The 19,028-nt window shown below is 35.8% G+C and overlaps 1 protein-coding gene across 2 annotated transcripts; it reads right to left on the bottom strand.

Moving 5' to 3' along the window:
* Nucleotides 1–216: 216 nt before the first annotated feature.
* Nucleotides 217–16,328, bottom strand: LOC122638017. Of its 2 annotated transcripts, XR_006329335.1 has the most exons (5): nucleotides 15,800–16,328; nucleotides 7,645–7,774; nucleotides 4,385–4,483; nucleotides 1,037–1,262; nucleotides 217–422 (listed from the first exon to the last, which is right to left on the bottom strand). XR_006329335.1 is itself a non-coding variant. In XM_043830622.1 (4 exons), exons 1-4 carry the CDS (start codon nucleotides 15,806–15,808, stop codon nucleotides 1,237–1,239), a joined length of 264 nt encoding a protein of 87 aa, XP_043686557.1. In that variant the 5' UTR covers nucleotides 15,809–16,328; the 3' UTR covers nucleotides 217–1,236. The 2 variants fall into 2 exon arrangements, 1 of the variants encoding a protein (XP_043686557.1); XM_043830622.1 differs by having other exon boundaries at nucleotides 217–1,262.
* Nucleotides 16,329–19,028: the final 2,700 nt, after the last annotated feature.

Genomic DNA, 19,028 nt, shown 5'->3' with positions numbered 1-19,028 from the left:
TTACTGTTAGCTTTCTTATGCAGCTTCATTTGAAACATATTGCGACGTCAGATTACTTAATTAACGTATGTATGTAGATCCGTTCGCTTGAACTTTCTATACATCAATCCATATCAAAGTTGTTTTCAACATACGATAATTGCGTTCTAAGAATCGCTTTTTCGATCGGGATAAAAGGAATACAAATTTGGGACGAGTAAAATGAAACTAATCACATGGAGAAACATATTTTTCAAGAATTTTTTGTTTTTTAATTTTTATTCCATTACAATGTATGGTTATTTACAGCTTATTATTACTTCGTCGTCGATCCGATCTCATTGATAAATTTATCCGTTCACTTTCAAACTGTTTCCTAAGACGTCGAACGTCAGTTTTACGATAAATGATCATGGCCTGATCTTTCTAAGACAAGATTTTTTCTGCAAATGTAAAATGATGCATATTTCAACTCGACGTTTCGTAATTAACGAATGATTTACCTTCAAAATCGATCTAAGAAATGAATACCACGAGACCATTCGAACATGACTCAAGTATTAATTAGTCGTTTGTTAATGGCCAATGGATTACAATATAAGCATTCCCGAAAATAGGATGAATTGACTGTTCTTAATTCTCATTCGACTTTTTCATCGACCGATGAACAATTACACTTGTACAATATATTATTAATATTTATTCTATCTATAATGATAATAACATTTCGAACACAATCAGTTTGGACGGTTATAATCGCTTCTGTGCTATTACTTCGCACCATCAAAGCGCAGTTACTATTAATTATAATAAAAATAAATAAAGATATACTAATGTGAACTTCAAGATGTTAGGAAATTAATTTACAATTACGAGTGATTACAAACTCGTGAATCAACAGCTGTGAAAATCAAAGTAGCGTTTTATCGTTTTACAAATGTATATTGAAAGTTATCGATCTATTTGATTTACCACTTTCATTCACAACTATTGATGCATGTAACTTTGGTACACATCGATATTAGGAATTCGAATTAATTGCATTTTAATTAATTACTTTGATCTCTCTTTACCCTCTTCCTTCATTTTTTTTTTCGTTGCTCGATCGCAAGAATCTAATTTTACATACTTTTTTTTTTAATATTTTCGGTTGTTAAATGAGCGTATCGTCACACTCGAAAACCTCAAGTTCCATACTACCTCTTCGTCTTCTTCTAGGAGAACACATCTTCAGTATCTTATCTTGTTCAGCTAGATTTAATAATAGTAGTAACCTAGAAAGCCTGAAACAAACGATAAGAACGCATTATAAGAATGAATATAAACAAGTCAATTCATAAAATGATATCCATATGCAATTATAAATGGTTACGCGTATATATGCGGAAAGCCAGAACAAATATTTATCTTTAGAACGTTTTTTTTAACCTTTAAGCAATATCATATCATGAGTCACGTGCGAAATATCATACATTTCCATTCGAAACGTTAATCCTTAATTAATAGACGTAGTAATCTAATCGTTTTTATTTTCATAAAATCTTTCAATTATTTCATTGTTAGATAATGTTGGAACGTGAGAAAATCGTTCTTTGTTATAAAATTCATTATGAAGTAACTCAAGCTACTTATTCTCTTCGATACAAAGAACAAGCTCGCTCTCGTTCTATGAGAAACTCACGTACTTGATCAAAGACGAATTCAACGTAATCCGCTAACGGCTCGAGGAGTAGTCCGTTAAACGAGTTAACGGAAACTGACAGTAGAAGGAACACCAATGAGAAAGTCAGAGATATACCTGACCGTTGATAATGAGAGGGTAGTCTAAGAGAGCGCAAGAGAAGCAGAGAGAGGCGGGGAGAGTTTCAAAGCTACTAATTACAAGCACCCTCGTCACCTTCCTTCCCTTAGCATGATTGACCTCATCCCTTTCGCATGTTCTCCCTTTGATTGGTAAGTGCTCGCTTTTCTGGTCCTATGCCTCACTGATACACGGACTCCCTTCATCGAGTTAGCATGCTCGACCACGACGTTCTGACAATATAAAGTCAAGCAGGTTTCGAATGTCGAAAGGGAGACGAGAGAGAGAGAGAGAGAGAGAGAGAGAGAGAGAGAGAGAGAGAGAGAGAGAGAGAGAGAGAGAGACAAGGAGGAAGGGAAAGGAAAAAGAAAGAGAAAAACTAGAGTTGATTATATTACGGATTTCCAAGGCCGATAAGCTTCCCTACCAAATGCGAAGGAATATTGTCTGATATTTTCAACTTCGGTTACGACAAATTAACGATGACGTCTTTGGTGGACGTAAATTCGATATGATTCTTCGCTAAAGTTAATATTTATAAAGTTATCGGGGTACTCTCAGTCACGTAGATCACCCTATATATAAAAAGAAAAAGAAGGGAAAGATATTCTTATTCCATTTTCGCGAGTTCAAACTTCCGCTTTTGGAATTAACGTCTCGTGAAAAAGTACTTAACAGAGATATCGCTAAATTACGAGTTTCGCTTTGGCGAAGGCGAGCTTCGCTTTTCTCTCAGCCCTCCTTTCAACCCTCGGATAAATTTCCTTCAAGGACGTCCGGAGGGGCGAGCCGTAGCTTTACGCGTGTCGCGTAATTAAATGCGAGTCGAGTTTAAAGCGTCTCGAAAAAGAGAAGAGATTTGGTACGCCGTTTAACTTGGACGCTTTCGAATGTCCTGCTGTTTTTTTACGTGTGGAACCATTTGAATATTTTGCGTAAAAAAACTTGCTCGAACGGGTGTATAAAAAGGAAAAAAAAAGGAAATAACGTTAATGGAATAATCGAGCAATGGAAAATTCAATCTTGATTCGAACTTGACCGAATAAAAATGTGGAAACGAACGTTGATCTTGTCTGAGGAAGAACACGTAATAAGCATCCATCGAAAAAAGTCGACCTTGTCGTTGACCTGACCGACCTCATAACACCTGTTACGTTCCACGTAATGGCAACGCGAAAGGAAGCGTTACGCGTAAACGAGTTTGACTGACGGCACTTTCACTGATCCACGACCAGCGGGTACAAGCCTCCTCCAAGGTTTCTCTTTCAGGATTCTTCTTCTCACCTTCGCAAAAACCGGTATTTCGAATGAATCCCATACCAGGATGGGAATTCAGGAAGTATGCGATTAATTGCTTCATACTTACTACTCTTTTACAGGTATCATTATCTTTTATGTTGTAGTATTTTATGAATAATTAACCATTTTTCGCTAGAAAACTTACCTGCGAGATATCATTTTAAACTTTACCGATATCTCTAAGTTTTCGATTAAGTCATTCTGTTAATAGCCAATCGAGTTAGTTAAATCGTTAAACCAAACACTTCTATTCGCAATCGAAAATAATTCGTAAAAAAACGAAACTGTGGTGCTGTCGAAGTAGCGAATTGGAAGAACGCTTGAAGGTTAAAGCTTCGAACATCGAAACGATTTTCTTCCGCGTTGTTGGCGCGATTATAGTGTCTCGAAGGAGGATGGAGTGAAACAAGGAAACGAGCTCTCGTCCTCGACAAGAAGAGACGGGTTCACGATCACGAACACGAGATATCCTCGTCTATGGACATGCAATGCTTTTATGTACACACACAATGCCAAACGTACATTCACATATATACATAATATAAAGCTCTCTCGAGAATACGTGAGTACGTTCACGGTACGTCAAGGATCGATTCTTTCAGATACGGTTATATCTGTCGACCTTCATTCAAATCCTAGATGAAAGTAAGGATCTATCAATTTCATTTCATCGTTAATCATTGATTAAGAAAATCCAATTTCGAGCGGTCGTTTAGGGTAAAAGGTACAATATTGGATTAATTGTAACATATTTGTTTAATATATTTTCAAAGGATTTTTATGGGAAATTGATCGCTCGCTAGACATTTCAAACATATAACAGAATCTTTAGATAATGTGATTAGTACTACAGGCATATAATTTACAAGTAAGATATATGTAAGGTTTATGTGTTTAATTAATATGGGACATCCTGTACAGATACATATGTACGGTATTTTATATATAATTATTAGGAAAAAAGAGGAAAAGGTAAAAGTTACTGACGACAGTTATTTCACCAGTGCTAGGGAATAATAAATAGAGTTTTTATTTATAAGTTAAGTGCACAAGGATGGAAACAGACTGGTGCGAGTACGTCAAAGAGACGGAGCAGGTGGGATGGATACATTCTCTCCCTGATCATCCCTTTCTAGCTTTTTGGCCTCTCTCGCTCATCGTACCGTCTTTCGATTTCTTATTTACAAACGGAGAATTGTCACCTTCAATGCCGCCTTTTTTTTTTTTACTTCCTTTCTTGCATCTCAAGAGGAACAGCGAAGGATTTTCAATTCGATTTTGGAAATCATTTCTTCAACGATTTACCTGTATTCGGTGGTACGAATCCGTATCCACTCGCACCTACGATCACACCGCTCGTGTCAGCGCGATTCGGTTCTGGACCAGGTGGAAAAAGGATTGGACCTAAAAAAAATAAAAATCGAATAAAAAACATTAAAAATTATCGAGGTCGCTGTCAATGAATTCGTCGAATGATAATAATAATAATAGATCCTAGTTATCAATCTTTCATAATTTATAACGGATAACACGAGCCGATTAATTTGAATATAATCAGCGTCGATGTCGATTAACATAAATTAATTCTTCACGTGCTCTGCGAGCTAATTCATTAACGAGAAAATTGCAAAGGCCGTCTCGTATATCGTTACTCGTGACAATGCTATAATGTCGAAATTTGCAACGAAATCGCGTTCACATACATGCATGTAAGAACATGTTTTACAATGTCGGGCTATGTCAATTGTCAATGATCTTAATGATCAACAAGATATGCGAGCCGAGCGAATGCAACGATCGACGTTGTAACTGTGTAAAGAAGTCGATGTTACGATAGTTATCGACTCTCACCCAAATGCGAATTCAGTCAAAGAACCAGCGAACGAATGGACAAAGAAATCTGGATAAAATTATGTGAAATATGAAAAAGTAATATTTCTTCTTTTTGTTTTGTAAATACGTTCTTCATATTTCGTTCATCCACTGAAGAAAAATCCTGTTAGAAAGAATTGAATGAACTCAAAGAAGGATATTCAGCCTTCACGGTCGTTGATCGCTCTAATAAATCAAACCCCCACATCTTTGTCCGCCGGTGATCCGAAACTTCTTTCACTCTTTTTCTATGACCTTTTCTTTCAGAGAACGATCGATCGATTCTTTACCAATTTTATATCATCCTTCGTGCGCGCGACCGACACGCGTGCATGACTACAAAACTCGCAAAGAAATCTTCGGTTCGTTTGTTTTCATTTTGTCGTCATTTCTTCCTACGTTTCCTTAATGAATAACCATTTATTCAAAGAAAGCTAACGCCAATCCTTTCTAAAGTCTGGAAAGAGGAAAGTTGCCGGATACGTATTATTAATCACGTTCAAGTATCACTGAGAAATGTCTTTTATAAGTGAATCTGAAGAAACGGATATAATTCAGTTAATCGAATTAAATTAAAGATCTTTTGGATGATTTAAGAAGGAAAGAAAATAGTACCCTAAACAAAGGGATTCTGACCAATTCGAACGTTAAAACGAATAACACTTTTTTACAATTTTGTGCAACAATTTCTTTCCTTTCGATCTTATTCAGTCAAGCATATAATACTAGACTGCCTGTCAATAAACGTTTGTCGTTAAGAGATATTACGTTACGTTACCTGATATTATCGATAATATCTACAAAAGCGAACGCGTTTGAACTTGGCACGAGATCCGACTCCGACTTATACTTTTAACACCGATCCAAAGAAATCATGTTTCTCTCTTTCTATCGTCAATTATATATAACGTATCGAGTCGATAACGTCACATCGAAAGTAAAGCCGAACAACCGATTACAAAATATAAATAATAAAGTAACGATGAATTTAACACGGCAGAACACCATTATAAATGAACGCAACCGAATAAAAAAATATCTCAAAGTTGTAACTTATCCACGTAAACTTTGTTAATTTGTCTTAATTTATGAGTTGTTCCGTAATATATTTTTGCACAACATATTTTAAGCAATTTCGACGGATATAGAAAATCGCTTTATATAATTAACAGGTTAGCTCTTGGTAACAATAAATAAGAATATCTGTATATGTATAGATAAATACGTTTTTTATATACATGATGTTTCATTTATTTAAAAACGAAATATCTCGTGAACGGCTAAATCAATCAAAAACGTTTTTTTTATAAATTTGTTTGGGATGAAGAAATATCATATAGTGCCAATTCTTTTTGCAGTTTCAGAGGTAGAGAAGATTTCAAAGTCAAATTCACTTTTTTAAATGGAACTATATATTTTTCTTCTTAATATAATACGATAGTATTTTTTGAGAGAAATTCAACGATGTGCCATGTGAGATCATTTATTATTGTAAAATGTTTCGTGTTTATGTTATAAATTCTTGACTTCCTAAGAAGTGTAAGCTTGTATCGATTATATTCTGTAAACAAATACCCGAAATTCTTATCTTACGCATATATATATAACATTTAGTTATAATAGGGCAGCCAACAACTATCGATACAGGCTCTTAAGAAATTAATAAATTTATAACAAAAATATAACAAATGTATAACAAAATTTTAACAAAAGTAATAACATTTTACAATAATAAATAACCTCATTAAATCCATTTCAAGACAAATACGGTCGTACTATGAAAAAAGAAGTATATGATTCCATTAACAAAAATAAATTTGAAATTTCTCATATGACTCAATCTATAAAGAAAATTAAGCACTGTGACATAATGTCTTTATACTAAACAAATATGTAACAAAATCTTTTTGATGGGTTCACTCCCTAACTAGATATTTTTTGTAAGATAAACAGGACACTATATTTAGAGAAGCTATACCTTGAAAAGTTAATTGCTTACCTCGATTAAATGTTCGTATTGAGCAATATTGTTCATATAATGATAGATTTGTCGATATCGGTTACAAAATTTCGATCCGATTGACTTGTAAACTCAATTGGATTTCAAATATCACGATATGGCAAGATTGGAGGGATAATTTGATAAGATAATTACATACATACATACACATATTTATTGTAAATATAAATGAAATATATCTAAACACTGAATATATAATGCATAAGTAATTAATGTGGGCGTGTGTCTTTGTGTGCATATATATATATACACATACACACACACACACACATCCATAATTTGCAACATATATATACATATATATACATATGTTGCAAACTATATTTATTTATGAATTAAAAATCAACTACACATACAGCTATCTACATCTATTTATACCTATCCTTTCACCGATGGTGTACTCCTAGAGCACGTGCCTCGATTTTAAATTATTATCTTGACTTCGAGAGCGTTAAATCTGTTCCGGTAAAAGTTCACTTCAAGCTGTTGGAAGTTGGAGCGTACCGTACTTTCAAAGATTAAGATCATTGATAAAAAATAAAAGATGACATCGTTAGAGTTCGTCCAAAGAAATACAATCGTTGTTTCAATTTCATGAGATTAATCATTGAACTTCATAGAAATTCACGGTCGAATGAGAACGATCAAATTGAACGATATAGTTAAAACTGACCTCTGTTCGATCTTGGATCCCGCAATCCTGCGCTCTGTTGAAAATAAGGCCCGAAACCAGCATAGAGTTGCCTATAACTCTGGGCCCTGACACCCATAAGGACGGCCATTAGGAATGCGATTAAAGCGATCTGGAAAAGTTAAAGAAATTCCACATTAGAAGCGTGTATTTCGTAAGGAACTTAAACTAAAAGGAACTATACGCTCGAAGATGGAATTGACTGGGTGTCGTTAATAAATCGGCGAAAGGAGATCGAGTTATCTACGAGAGAAGAAGTCGAGGAGTCGTTTAATAGGCGATCGAGATCACAGATAAGTCCAACAAAATCTCACGAACGCGCCTTTCTAGTCAATTTATTGGTCGCCGATTATCACCAACAATCGAGTAAATGGCATCATTAAAACCTCCTATGAGACTACACTAAATAATATCCATTTCGTAAAGGGCAAACATGAACTTTATCGACTTTATCGACCCTTTATTCGCTAAAGAAAATGAAATCGAAAATATAAAAAGTATTCCTCGAAGGTGACCTCGAATGATTAGAATTTGATTATAAAATCATATCGTTTGAAGAATTTGAATCAAATAATCGGAAGTGAATGTCGAATACTTTAATAACCATCTACAACTAAAATAACGACTTCTATAAGATGACTGCACTTTTTTCCTCTTTTTGAGTCATTGAAAACAGGTAATTTCATTCCGCAAAAGTATGCACCTTAGATTATACGATTTAATGACGTTAATTTGCGGTTTGTATACATAATACTAGAAAGAAATTTACGATGATATAACGAAATATATCACACCGTCCGACTTTTTAGAAATGACCTTATAAAATTTTGTTCTTTTTCTACGATCATTAACACATATCGCATCCTTTAATTAAAATTTTCTTATTTTCAAAAAACTGTATACTTTGTTTTAAACTAGTAAACTATTACATAAATATTAGTAACAATTTACTCCAGAGAAATCGCTTGTGAAATTTATGAAGTGACATAATTCTCATATGCCACACGTTAACTTCGTTATACGAATCCAATTTGAAATCGAATTTCGAATCGCAAATCTCTTGTCATTAATCGAGTTATATCAACTCGTTACTTGGCAATAAGAACGTCGGAAGGTCTTCATTTCGAAGATACACGGCCTTACGTAAAGCCGTTGATGAAATCAATGAAATTTTACGATCTGCTCGAGGATTGGACGGAAAATCACATCGGTAATCTTGTGAACGATAATGATTCGGTCGACGTTATATGAGCACAAGGTGGGATAATCGCACAAAAAAAATTCATCGAATGGAATCATTAGAATATTGTGAATTCCATCATGTATTTATCCAGAGTATTTTTCTCACAGACTCGTTTCAATCATGGCAATGTCAAGATGAAAATTCATTTATGCGAATTAATTTTGAAAAATCTTCATAACTGAAGATTTTTATCTCGTAAGAAAGTTTTAAGTTTTCGATCTTAATATACATTAGTAGCGTGGAAAGTGGCCTTTCGGAATCCACTTTTAAAGAAACTAGTTGATAGAGCATCTTGTCTTCGTTTCTACAAAGGCACGAGGTCACTCTCGAAGCGCTGACACACATGTGCTAGCACCGTAACGCGAGATCATGCCAAAGCGATATCCCAAACATAACTTACGGAGAAAAACGCATACGTACGCGTAACTACGATTTCGCGGGAAGAGGATAATCATTTTAATTCAATTGCTGTTTCATATAATTCCAATGTAAGTTCCTCGTTTTCCAGTTTCGATCGATTTTCAAGAATTATAGAATGCAGTCGATTCGACGCGTTTGTTCGACTTTTCATGTGAAAGTGGACTGTTGCAATATGATAATGGGAAAAATGATTAATAACGAAACACTTCCGAGACTGTTCAATGTGAAGATATGCTGATATATGTTAAGTTTGCTATTAAAATTTCGAAATAAAGCAACCGGTTTTTGAAAACCTGACGATTCTTCGAATAAATGACCGATACCAGTTATGTGGATATATAACGAGGAGAAGGCTTTCACAAAAGTGTCTTTCTTCGAATCGTTAAAAGTTATGTCGGTAAAAGGAAAAGAGATGAGTTGCCGTTTGTTGTTGGGTAGATGTTGGGTAGAACACGCCTTTTAATTTTGCTCTCGAAACCGTTGGAAAGTCACTCGGAAGTAAATGAAGAAGACGTATCATATTTTTACGAGATTTCGATAAGATTAATATTTCCAATGTATTATAAAATTTGAACAAAAACCAAGAGCAAAATATTTTTGAACGTTAAAGAAATTGCTTTAAAACGTATATGTAATTAATTTATATTTTTCTTTTCTTTATGTCTAACAAGAACTGTATATCCTTTATGATTGAATTGGCCACCGGTAAAACCATCTCGGGAAGCTTATTATACGAGCTATTAGATAGTAAACTTACACACAGATACTTAGTAAGAGCCATGTATTAGCGTCGAGTACTTCCGCATTTAACGCTAGGTGAAACGGAGCGTGTTTACAAGCACGCTCCTTCTCCGTCTATGTATATGTAAGTAAATCTCTCCCATAGGAACCTATAGACCATTAATATCGTAGGTCGAGTTAACCATATTGCGTCCATCTCGAAGCCACGCGTCGTCCACTATTACGCAACGAGAAGAAACGCACACAAAAGCTTTATTATTCTATCAAAGACAGTAGCTCGTCATTCCTTTTCTATCGCGCGCGACTCGACTACTTTCCATAGGTATACATGTATATAAATAGAATCTGACATAAGTGCAATACAGTAGCGACATTGTAATAAGTCGATGTACTCAGACCGAGAATATTGATAATCTTACTGACGTGGTATTGCGATCAAAATCTCGTTCCGGATACTTGGACCATTTTGTTAAAGTGAAAGGTTAAAACATGAAATAAAGAAGATATACAAGTTCAAGTCGATTTCTTAAAGATAACGTTATCAAAGTAATATAGCATTGTTATGAACATTGCTTTCTAACTTTCGCTTTTTGTAACGATTACGGTGAAAAATAAATATAATATGTTAACTGGAATCTATCTTAGAAATCAACTAGTAATTAAGGTCGAACCACGAAACGGCACTTTATTATGAACAATGTAGGCCTTGATAAGAATCTAGATTTGAAATTTAAGGGAATAAAGTCCAATATTTCAAAAGAAAAATTTGTACGTACACAACATATACAATCTATAATAATAATCATTGGTATTTACAAAATGGTCAAGACAATTCGTATACCGGAAAATACAAAGTAGGGGATAATTTTCGTGACCTCGACGCTCCTCGTTGCGGCAACTTTCATTCACCTTCATTTTATACATCGTCAAGGAATTTCATGAAGGTCCTCGCCTCTCGACTGCCTTGTACATCCGATCGCCTTCTCCCTCTCTTTCCCTCTCTCTCCCTCTCTCTCTCTCTTTTTCTCTCTCTCTCTCTCTCTCTTGCTCTCTCCCTCCCTCTCTCTCTCTCTCTCTCTCTCTCTCTCACTCTCTTTCTCTCTCTCTCTATCCCTCCTATTCTTTTAATATCGTCACGATCTGTTAGACTTCCCTTAATTACTAGACTTTATGATATTTCATAATTGTTTTTTACATACACCAATCAATGAGAACAAGAATAGGCACTTTACTTTTTTTTTTTCTTTTAAACAACCTCGATAGTCCCTTAGTCATTGGAAACGTTTCAGTTGTTGGCAGTAAGCCAAATGTTACGAAAGGACGAAGATGAAGATGAGGACGAGAATAACCAGAAAGAAAATGAAGAGGGTTGAAGATGTTAGAAACGACGTGTCGTTTACAATTAGAAAGTGGAACGTTCTAGCAGGTGTAATGCGCAATTCGTAACGATACCTGCTTACATATATACGTATGTATTTTTCGTTGCCTCTTACAAAATTCGTATCATCGGTCATAAAAACACCATAGGTAACTTAATTCGAAACCACATCGTACATTGCAACAATTTTTATTGCACTTTTATCACTTTCCGATGTCTATACTTGTACGCAAAGTATACCGAATATATTTATAAAAATTTCTACTACACATCAAGCTATATTTATACATAATTTCTAAATTTACAGTTTCTAAATTTTCTAATTTATAAAATGCTTCTTTTCCGTTGGATGTTTTTGATCGGATAAAAGCTTCATAAGAACTTTCTTTGCCTGGCGGCACGTTTTACGAATATCCTATACACGCATGAGTATATCACTTTTTAATTGATTTTTTCTATCAATTTCTTTTAACACTTCTTTTCGTTACGGTACACAATTTAACGTGAAAAGTTTACGTAAGAGCATATACTTACATATGTATTTGGAAATAGCATTTCTTTAAGAACATTGGGAAAGAACGTGTACTTATTTCTATTACAGGATCCTTACTTTTTCTCAAATATTTCGTGAAAGGAGCAAACATTTCTTTTGAATCAAATCTTTTGTGACACGCGTACGTGAGCGTGCGCGCGCGCACACAAAAGAGAAGGTTATTTTCGATGCTGTGCAAATCGTCACGCTCGGTTGGCACAAAAACCGGCAAAAGGTGCCACGCCACATTTCTCTTATAACGGAACCAATAAAAGGGATAGCTTTAAGCGTTAAGATATCGCTGACATAAAATATGTTGCAAAGATTTTCTCCTTTGTCTATACGTTCGAATGATACCGTAACTATAATTGAAAAGAAATCGTAATGTCAAATATTAAATGATAATTATATAAAAGGAATATTTATAGACATTTTTATGTGTCCATATAGCACAATCTACGAGATAAAATTTTAAATCTCGTTTACTATAGATAATATATGGAAAATTAATAAATGTCGAATATCATATAAATTGCACGAATCTCAAGGATTTAGTTGGGTATAATTCGATCAATCGACGAAGTGTAAAAATCGCTTTATCCGTAACAACATCAAGCAGATCCTTCGTGATATCTCTCATGAATTTTATCTTAAAAATTATCGATTTCATGGAAAACATAATCTCTAACTTTCAAGAAGCCTAAGAAGAACTTCGATTTATACTAGTTTGAAATAAATCTTGCCAGAGAATTCCTAACGAAATTCGTAATGATTGACGTAACAGTACATCGCGATGAACGATAGAAATGCAACGCTAATCGCTTTTCGATTTAAGAATTGTATTTAATGCCTGGTTCGAAAGTCGATATTAATTAACCGATCTGCTCTCGATCTTTGTTCGTTAACACCGATAAGAGAATAAGCCTTAAAGAAACCGTAAAGCGTCGATGAAATCGTGCTTTCGAGCAGGTGATTAATTATATCGCTCGGCCAACGGATAGCCTAGCTTTTGTTCATCGAGAATAATTTACGGTTATCGATGAATTACATCGCTCGTCCGACGACGTATATAACTCTCGTTCTCGCTCACGAACACGGAAAAAATGATTTTCCGCATCGATATCGAGATCCAACGTATGATTTGTTGCTCACTCTAGCGCGTAACTTCGACACGTATATACATCGTCTTTATTACACTTTTATGTAGACATACGTATTTGTATTTTTTTGCAAATATAAACGTTGTCATTATTATATTCGTGTGGATAATTACATCCATAACATTATTTTAATAACTTTTCTTCGATATGTATTAAACGATTAAAAAATTACATTATCTTTCCTTAGAAAAGTGGAGAGAAAGAGAACCCGCATAAAATTCAAGCTAGTTATCGTAGATCATTATGCAGTTTTTGCGATCGTTGCATACTGATGCGAGGAAACGTTTCATTAACACGTTACGGCATTTTCTTACACGATATCGAAGAACGTAGAGGAACAAAATTCTGTGTCTCAAAGTATTGGAATTTAGGTGCAAGAAAAGTCTCGTTAAGGAAACAGAGCGTTCATTCATTACCGAACCTTCGAAAGAAAAGTCCATGCAGTCAGTTATTTTTTACGAAAGTCAAACTTATTATCAAATGTGATCCAATCATAATTCGGGTTAGTTTCAAGAAAGGTAACTTCTCCGAAATAATCAAATTTAAACGATGAAATATTTGACACAAATGTGAACGTTGCAAAATATACGTTATGATTTAGTAAAACTAGGCGTAACTAGTATGAATTTTATCGGTCGAATTTGGACTTGTCAATAGACCGTGCGATCTACATAGATGAGTATCTAGAAAATCGTCTAAATAATCAACAGTCACGCATCCCATGTACTTCTTTCTCTTTCTCTTTTATTTTTGTAGCAAAAGAAAGTGAACATCGAGGAATTTTTTAATTTGATCAATCGATACGTTCACGTCTATTTATGTTTAATATCATGGCATAAATTTCTTCATGACTAATTTCGTAAGTTATTATACATTTTCACTTGAGTAATTGTAGAGTTAATTGAAGCTTGTTCGAATGAATGAAAAAATTATTCGAAGAAAAAATCGAATTACTACAATGAAAAGAAAAATCAATATAAGTTAAAGATAAAAGTAGCAATTTATATATGAGGATAAATAAACATAAATTATTATAAGGATAAATAAAAATAAATCTAGATTAGCAGACGAACACTCGACCAACAAGAAATCTCATCGTAGACCCTGCGGCAAGGACGCAAACTTGTCTCGCTGACGGCTATGAGCTCTCGTGAATGAACAAGATTTTACGGATTTCCGTTTCTCCTATTCTCCTATTCTGCGTTCCTTCCTTTACCCGTCTAGCTCAATCCAAAGAACACGTCACCAACGACGACAACGAAACTAACCGCCGTCTCTTGTCGCCTTCCTATCGTATAAAACAACTATCTCGAGGCTCGTAAATTTAACTAGAAAGGTATATACGACTCGACGGATCTACTTACGTTCGAGGCGATTTCAGTAGATCACTCGACCTTACAATAGAACCTTAGAATATTTATCAAGCAATTTCTTCCTTCGAAACGTTTTCTGTTTCTGTCAGTTTGTCCATTTTTTAAATGATTTTTTTATCCAGTGATCCATTATATAAACTGTTTTCTGTTTTACGTATTGAAACGAATGGATCCATTTATGAAATGAGTATATTTGTCGAGAAGAACGCCATCCATAGATTTTGCGAATGATTTAATTTATCAAGTGATTCATTATTCTGAAACGTTTTTTTCGTGTAAACCGAAAAAATACGTCTCGTCGATTTATGCAATAACTTTGTTCATCGAACAATTCATTATCTTAAAACCTCTATTACCTGGCAAAAAATATCCTATTCATCCAAACGAATAACCTCGATCGTGATTTTACTCCCCAAAAAAGATAGAAAAGTAAGAAAAAAAGACTACGGATTCAGACGAGCGAAAGTAAAACATTTTTTCACGAAAATGATTCCGGAACTTTCACTAGCGACGTCGAATCAATCGATCGTTGTATCCCGCCGTTACAAGTTGGTTATCTCGTTCACAATTGGCTGCATGAAAAAATCAAAAATAATTACGACTATCATTAGAACAACGTGCGTCGATATAACGGCGTATCGTCTGGATACTAGAGTTAGTTGAGACAATACGTTACATCATCTCGATGCGTCTCGATCGAACGTAATGGACATGTTCAATCGCAAGAAGATAAAAGAAAAAGAAAGAGTCAGAAAGATCCGTGGCACGTGGCAGTTCCGTTTTATGATCGGTGCCTTCCGGAATAGTGGATATAGAAAGTCGAGATGAAATAGGCGAAACACGATACACTTTGCTATATGCCTTTATATACGGCCATCAAGATGAATCGGGCTGCTGCACTCGCTTTTCTACACTAAGCCTGCAATGGCGTGCTAGCAAACTAACAGTGCATTTCGCTAACCTATCTTTCGCTTTTCCGAAGAGTACTTTCAGAGACGTTCTAAAATGTAACGTCAAACTATATATTTTAGGATTCAACAAGTATTCGTAGAACTTTTGAAAGGAAGTTTCTGTCAATAAAACAATACATTACGAAATTATAACAATTACCATTATCTCAAATTTCAAAAACTAGCTATCTTCATTCTCTAAACATTGACGATTTCAGAGCACTCCGTTCACTTCAAAAGGAGAAAGAAGTTCTTCGCTTTCAGGAAATGTACGAATACTTCCTGGAGTGAGTGTAAGTAGTATACGCTGGGCAGTATAGCGTGGAACTGATTTACTTACGATTTTCATGGCGCCTCGCAGTTCACTCGAGCACCGTTTGAAAGATAGAAAGATAGAGAAGGAAAGAGAAACGTTCTCCGCGCGGCTGTTCCGTCGTCGACCGAAAGCAACGGCACGCCAACAACTAAGGTCCAAGTCTCGTTAACCGTAGTCGATATTAACTGACCGTCTCACCGGCTAGTTGGCTGGTGATATCGTTCGAGGAATTTTCTCGCGTGTACTCGATTATACTCGCATGTACTCTCGCGTACTCGCAAGAGGGTTACGTTCTCTTCGGGGTGTCGATGGAGTCGCTACTGTTGTCGGTGGTCGGATAACCGGCACGGAGAGGAAGAAACTTGGAGTGGGGATTGAAAGACTTGACTATAAGGAAAAGAAAAAGAAACGAAGAGCACGCTTTGCGGGAGAATACAGGAGAGAATGGATGGAAGTTAGCTGATGCACGTCAAAGAATTGCTCGCTTGTGCTCGCCTTCGTACCGTGTCCAACCGTTTGACGCGAAGTGGGGGCCGATCCTGGGACTTATATGTCGGCTGTGGAGGCCAACCTGACCCACCTCCCCCATTCTTCTTCCCTACTAGCGTTGGCTACTGGACATCCGCAAAAGTCCTCTCCCACGGAGGAGATCTCTGATGGTCAAGGTGACCTTAGACTTCGATACGAGGAGGAACGCTCGATCGAGAAGAAACACCTCTCTCTCGCCGACTTTTTTTCAATGGATTTTTTAAAGTTCGCGAGAGAGATGAGCAAAGTTAAGAATGAAATCAAACAAGCTTCTTACTTTTCGTTCGATGAGGTAGATCGATGAATGATTTTCTCATTTTTCGGCCATACTTTTTTATCGAATTTCTGCCAAAGTGTGATCTTTTCTTCCTTTTTTGTCTCTCAAAGTTCGACCACTTTCTTTCTTTTAAAGAATTACTTCTTACCTCCTTACCGTATCGTTTATCACGATTTTCTTTCATACGCGTTACCATAATTTCACGAAATTCTTCGTCATCCAACAATTACGTCAGCTCAATAAATCGAACATATCGATCGAAAGATTTTCCAGTAATGTCTTCGAATGACGATCATCGTCAGCAATTTTACTGATTAGCATGCACATTTTAATGTTGATTTTCTTTTTTCAATGTCTGGTTTGAACAATCGTTGATCGGATAATTTCTTCCGCGATGGAATCCGGATCTATCGATAAATGTGATGATGTCATGCTTGATCAACGATCCAAGAGCCGAAACAAAAGCAAATCGAGAAACCCTATCGCAATGGAACGTCTTCCCTTCTGAAAGTTCTTGTCTTCCACGATAGGACAATTTTCCCGAGGAATAGCCACAATGAAAAACTTACATAATCATAGGGTAGACAATGGCGCGCGTGTTAGGTTCGTCATGCTACGATCGGCAAAAACGCGATAATACGCGTCTCGTGTCCCACGAGACTTGTCTCGCACCGTTCGTATAATCACGTTCGCCGCAACTCGGAACACGACGCGGCAATTATTGTAATAGAGTAATCGATCGAATAAATCTGATCGGTGCAAAGCAAAAAGGCACGTGGTGTAATAAGATTTCTTGGATACGTTAGCTAGAAATTCCGCGAGCGACGGAGGAATTCGATTCCCGTAGATCGGTGTCATCTGGAGTTACGACGATTATTAAGGTAATAGAGTGATTAATTGCGTAGACGCATCGCATAGCGTTGCTCTATTAAAGAAAAATCTGTTTTTCTTGCATAATACCTCGCGGTAGTATCGAGCCATAATTCGCGTAGATATACGTAACCTGCATAGCGACTATATACGTATTTCTTGGTAACAGAAAAACGTAAGTGCCTTTATTCAGGTACAGATTTTATAAAATTATTGCTTCTTTATATTTTCTTTGAAAAAAAAGGAAATAAACGAAATATACGAAGCGCTTCTTTATTGGAAAAGTCATGTGAATCGTCAGTAATGTCGACGTGACTCAAGTAACGAAGCGCAATGATTTCTTGACCTTCTTTAGGAATGGAATTCTTAACCTTAACCCGTTAATTAGCGCTCTTTCAGCCAGGACATCGAGCAAGGAGAAACACCGATGCTATTTCCAATATCCCCGACACCGTCTTTCGTGGCGAGACGAAACCGATTCGTCGGAAGGTTGAATTACGAACGAACACTCGACCTTAATCGCTTAAATTCATTCTAATTAACGTGGACGCAAAATTGAAAGGTGTGATACTTTCGACTCTTATTTTAAAAATCACCAAGGAGAAACGAGGCCAGCTCGAATTTATTGTTACTTCTAAATTGCAAAAATCTACGAGCGTCTACGAAAAAGTTAACACCTTCATAATCTAAGTCTTTTCTTATTACAATTTATACAACAATGTATTAATATTGAATAAAAAGAAAATAAAGATTAAAGATAATTATGAAGGTACAAGAATGATACGAAAAACATGAAATGAAAATAATTTAAAGGAAAGAAAATGCATGAAATGATTTAATTTAAATGACCGAGACAGTAAAACGCGTTGGAATTTTTATAACTGACGGAGCATCGAGGCGATTGACGAAATCTCATAACTTTAAACCACAAGATCAAGATCCAAGGTTACACAGAGATCCTAATCGTGTGCGAACATAATAGCACTCGTGTCACGATCGTTGAGACGTTTTTCTACGACCGTCTCGGGCCATCGATCTCTCGATGAGCTGTTCAAAGAATGGCGAAATTCGAAAAGTTAGTACGAAATCGTAAAAGAGATCGAAACTCAGTGATATCTAAGCGGATATCGAGCCGAAAACGTTCACGAGAAACGAAAAAAAATTAATAAAGGCCAACGAAAATTGAAATATCGTTAAATAAATGTTCCCGTCGATAAATCATCGTCTCGCTCGAACGCCATGTTCGACCTTCGATGCGTTTTCGATATCATGCAAGATCACTGTCGATCGTTTCCTACTTATTACAAAGCCTCGATCGTTCGGTAAACGGAAAGGGTGAGTAAGTAGTAAAGAGAGAAAAAGAAAAGAGAAAAAAGGAAGGAACGTCATATCGTCGAGGACGGGCCAATTAAGAGCGGAGGCGCGTCATCGTAAAATTGGAGAACAATTAATCTCGCTATACCGAGTCTCTCTTATGAAAGTCTAAAGAGAGACCTTTATCGATGCTGTTAAAGAGGATGACGAGATGGAAGTCGGTTGTTTATATTGCATAAAACGTATGGTAGTATTAATCGATTC

The sequence above is a fragment of the Vespula pensylvanica genome, chromosome 2, assembly GCF_014466175.1.
Source record: "Vespula pensylvanica isolate Volc-1 chromosome 2, ASM1446617v1, whole genome shotgun sequence".
Taxonomy (NCBI): Eukaryota; Metazoa; Arthropoda; class Insecta; order Hymenoptera; family Vespidae; genus Vespula; species Vespula pensylvanica.
Note: the sequence above shows the minus strand (reverse complement) of the source record. Positions and strands in the feature narration are given on the sequence as shown.